The sequence below is a fragment of the Belonocnema kinseyi genome, chromosome 8 (genome assembly GCF_010883055.1).
Source record: "Belonocnema kinseyi isolate 2016_QV_RU_SX_M_011 chromosome 8, B_treatae_v1, whole genome shotgun sequence".
NCBI lineage: Eukaryota > Metazoa > Arthropoda > Insecta > Hymenoptera > Cynipidae > Belonocnema > Belonocnema kinseyi.
This window is the reverse complement of record NC_046664.1, coordinates 134,881,385-134,885,631: the sequence shown is the minus strand read 5'-3', so window position 1 is coordinate 134,885,631 and position 4,247 is coordinate 134,881,385. Positions and strand designations below refer to the sequence as shown.

Here is a 4,247-nt window from a genome sequence, read left to right as displayed (position 1 = left end):
CGCACTGCAGGGGCCAGCAGTTCTAGAAATTGCTTAGTCTCGGGTTAATAAAACGCGGTTCAGGTGTGTCTGCATATGTGGACATTTTATAGTTGAATTCCTGAGTGTTCAAGTATTATAAAAATTACTTTTAAAAATAGGTAGCAAGAACTAAAAGTCTATTCACAAAAAAATCACGAAAGCTGTGGTATCACTTTTTATTCATTGAAATTCTGCTAGGCAGCTATAGGTAAAGACGATGCGCGCGCCAATTTCGTCCATTTCTAGATCCGTCCGTTTTGACTCGACAATGGTACAAATTTACATTAACATATGGACGGTCCAGATGTTTGGACTTGGCCTAAAATTTATATATTTGTAACCTTCACTGGCTTCAAGGAGAAAGGAGCAATGAGTAAAGTCTAAAGTTTTGTAATGCACTTGAAATATGTCAACCCATTAAGTCCCAGTCGGACACATTTTCCACATTTTTTCAATCGCTCCATACACTATTGAAACGGTCCTAAAAAAAATTGAGGATAGTCATACCCGATGTAAAATTGTCTGAACTTTCGATCTATGTGATCAAAATTTTGAAAAAGTTATGTTTGTATATTTAACAAAAAACATGGCTTTGAAAAAAAATTTCTTTCTATATTTTTGGATCGAAAGCGTCGGTGGATTTCTACGATCTGTGAATTTTTTACGTCCATGGACCCTAACCTTCAAAATATACCGGTAGATTAAAAAAAACATGGTGGCAGAAAATATGGCCGCTTGAAATAAAAAATTATGGCGTAAAAATTGTATTTTTTTTTTGTAGTACAACAATTTTCTTTCGATTTCCATGAAAATTAGGCCAGAAGGTTTTTCGGGTCGCTGATTACGAAGATGACATCAGATTTTCAAAATTCAAGGCGGCGTATGTAGTATGGTGGCCAAACATATTTTTAAATTGTGTAATTTTCATGAAAATTTTTATTAGGGGGTTTTTTTTGGGTCACTGATTACAAATATGTTATCAGAATTTCATAATTCAAGATTGCAGATCCAATAAGGCGGCCAACATTTTTTAAAATTTTTGGCGCGAAATAAGATTGTTTATTAAAACCTTAATTGGCATTTTTGTACCAAAAATCATATAGCGTATGAAAGAGCAAGTTTGTACTAGCATACATGTATTAATATCTTTTAAACTTTAGTTACCAATTAACTTCATGTGTGCGCCAGCTTTATGGTCGTACACGTCGCACATGCTCACTCATACGCTGCAGGGATTAAGCCGACAATCTCCTAAATCATTCTCGCAGTATCTGAACATCACTATTACTTGTCAATTCGTGCATTTACATTAATTGTAGGGTTACCAAATAGGTCAATTAGAATTCCAGGGCACTTATAAAAGCTTTAAACAAAAGATCATTAAATTCATTTCGTTGTACGATACGTGAATTGAATTGCGTGCACAGATGTGCGAAAAATGTTTCGCGAACACTTTTCCTAAAAGTGCGTTACGTTCATTGCTTCATTTGGATTTCATCAAAGAAAAAATGACCACGCAATTAGCGTTTGAAATCATAGGATTTCTTGGAAAAATCTGGTTTTGTACAAATCAGTACATTTTCATAGTTTCCAAGAGAAAACCAGGACAGACGGGCTAAAACCAGGACATGTCCTGGAAAACCAGGACGTTAGATAACCCGAATTAACCGAAAAGTAAAAATAGGATTTCATAAGTGTTAGTTAATTATTCAGCAACACCACCAAAAAAATTTGTGTATTTGCTTGTAACTAGCAGACCCTCAACTCCCCTTTCTCTCAACCAGGCTAACATCCAATTTTAAAGAGGAACCGACATGATTTTTCGCACTGAATTCGTAGAACTATTAACTTTAATTGAACGTGTACCTGCTGCTGGAACAAGATATCCTTGTTGGCTAGGTGTCGAGCGAGAGCCATAGAATGTTGAAACTGAACATTATTATCAGCCGTTCCATGAACTAAATAAAACATTTTTTTCTGTTTCTTTTTTCTTTGCTTCACAGGATTTCGCTGTTTTTCCGACTGCTTTTCACTTAATGAGTTGAACTTATTGCAGAGGTTAGCATCTTGGTATCCTTTGAAATTAGCGTCTGATTTGTTCAAAAGACCCAGGTATTTCTCTGAATACACGGAATCTGTAAAAAAAGAACATACATTAAGAATAGTAAAAATTGAAGAATGTTCTACTATCATGTTAAGCAGTAGTTTAGCGATAAAGTTATCACTATTTAAAAAGGTTTCACTTTTTCTAGAATATGTTCACCCATACCATCAAAAGCGCTTCAAAATGTTAAGTTTAAATCCATTAGACTTACAAAAGTTGAATTTTATATATAAATAACATTATTATCATCGGCCTGCGACTCTTGCTGTCGGTCAGTCATACGGTTTTAGATCTTTTGCGGGCTAAATTTCAGTAAACTTACCTCCGCCCTAATAGCACGGAACGTTCCCGAAACATGTAAAATGTCCACCATCCGCGAATAATCTAGTGGAACGATCGAGGAACGTTCCACAAGTATCTGAGAGGTATCTTCTGTCATCGTTTTTTTAAACAAAAATTATCTCCTTATCCGTAAAAGATAAGTAAAACTGGATGTCATTTTTAGCCTATCACTAACGGTTTGCTCGATATTTACTTACAATAATATCAATAACGTTCATTTTTGTTTGGAACGTTTGTAGAAGCTTCCCAAATGACAGACATTTTATACGTTCCAGCAACTTTCTGTGCTATCAGGGCTATCTTGCTGATGGTTGGTAAACTTTAGAAAAAAACAATAAGATGTAAAATTTTAGTTGAGTTGAAATTTGCAAGAAATTCAAATGTTGCAAAACAAGTATTGAAAAGGCTAATCATTATTACATCAAAAAACATAGCCAGCAGCACCATTTGTGGGCTCTTTACTGAAACTCCAATTTACCGACTGGATGTTGATCGCGGCACAACATTGTAAAAGCTTTATTTTCGATGCCATAGGAATTAGTAGGGATAGGAGTGACGTCAGGGCCTCGTTTCCACATTCGCACCAGCGCCTCGTAGGTTTTCGTATAACCTTCTATTGAAAAATGCTAACTGTCCTCGAAACACGACAGAGTCCACGCCCCAACTTCTATTCTCCAAAATGTGACTTAAACCGCCTCTTAAAATTCCATAATCCACCTTTTCCTCACCTTTGGCTAGGATACCTACCGCGACTTCAAGTTATGGATGAAAATGGCTGGCTAACAAACTTGACCTCCATTTTAAAATAATAAAAAAGTTACCAAAGGAAAATCAAATCTGTCTATTTTTTTGAAAGCAATCGTGCTAACAAGCGTGCTATTTATTTGACTGGTACGCCCTTACAGGTAACGCCATCTTTCAGAATTTAAAGTCATAGCCACGTACATAACTATTATATACAAAAACTCTTCAAGTAAAAACGTGCTACCTTCAAAAATTAATGATCAATACAATATAGCAGATGATCAACATGAAAAAGGTAACGCATGTGAATTGGTTAAAAAGTAAAAATTTGCACATACATACATATATTAAATATTTTCTAATAAGATATTAAAAGTATAATTTAATAAAACTATATATTAAATTTATTTTTGAAAATGAGCCATCTACGTGTTTCGAACTAATTTTCAGTTTAATTTCAAGATTCCAAAAAATAAAAAACTTCAGAGATTTAAAAAAATGTAAAAAAAAAATAAATATTTTATTAACATATGATTTAATCAAGTACTTGATTAATTCGAATTAATTTAAGCAATTAAATTAATGTAGGCTTCCGTTTCGGGTACCGGTAGTAGAGTGAAGGTGTTTTGTTGGTGCTGTAGTTCTTTGGCTATTTAGAAAGGGAAAGAAAAGTGAGTGCGGTGAAATTGTGATGAGTAAAGAAGGTAGGGATGAGAGGTTGAGTGATATATGCGGGTGTAAATGAAAGTGTGAATGCAACAAAAAATTATTAAAAAAACAGTAAGAAGAACCTTGAAGTTATTGCTATTCGGATTCTACGTGAAATTTTCTGTAAGAAGGTCACAGAATAATTGCAATCGTTTTTTTCCAGCGTTAAAAAGTTTTTTGAATACAATAACTGTCATTAACATAGCCTGAAGGCGACTTCAAGCGCATCTTGTTTCGCCTTAAGTCGCCTTCAGCAGATGTTATGATATTTTTTAACATTTTTACGCTGCAAGAAAACTGTTGCAATTATTACTTGACCTTCTCAAGG

At 34.4% G+C, this 4,247-nt stretch overlaps 1 protein-coding gene across 1 annotated transcript in view; it reads right to left on the bottom strand.

The window, feature by feature from the left end:
- Positions 1 to 1,806: 1,806 nt before the first annotated feature.
- Positions 1,807 to 4,247, bottom strand: part of LOC117178714 (inactive dipeptidyl peptidase 10) — a 1,065,008-nt gene continuing 1,062,567 nt past the window's right edge. Inside the window, exon 15 of the mRNA XM_033370143.1 lies at positions 1,807 to 2,156. Coding sequence (XP_033226034.1) covers positions 1,807 to 2,156 — 350 coding nt within the window. The remainder of the gene's footprint in view (positions 2,157 to 4,247) is intronic.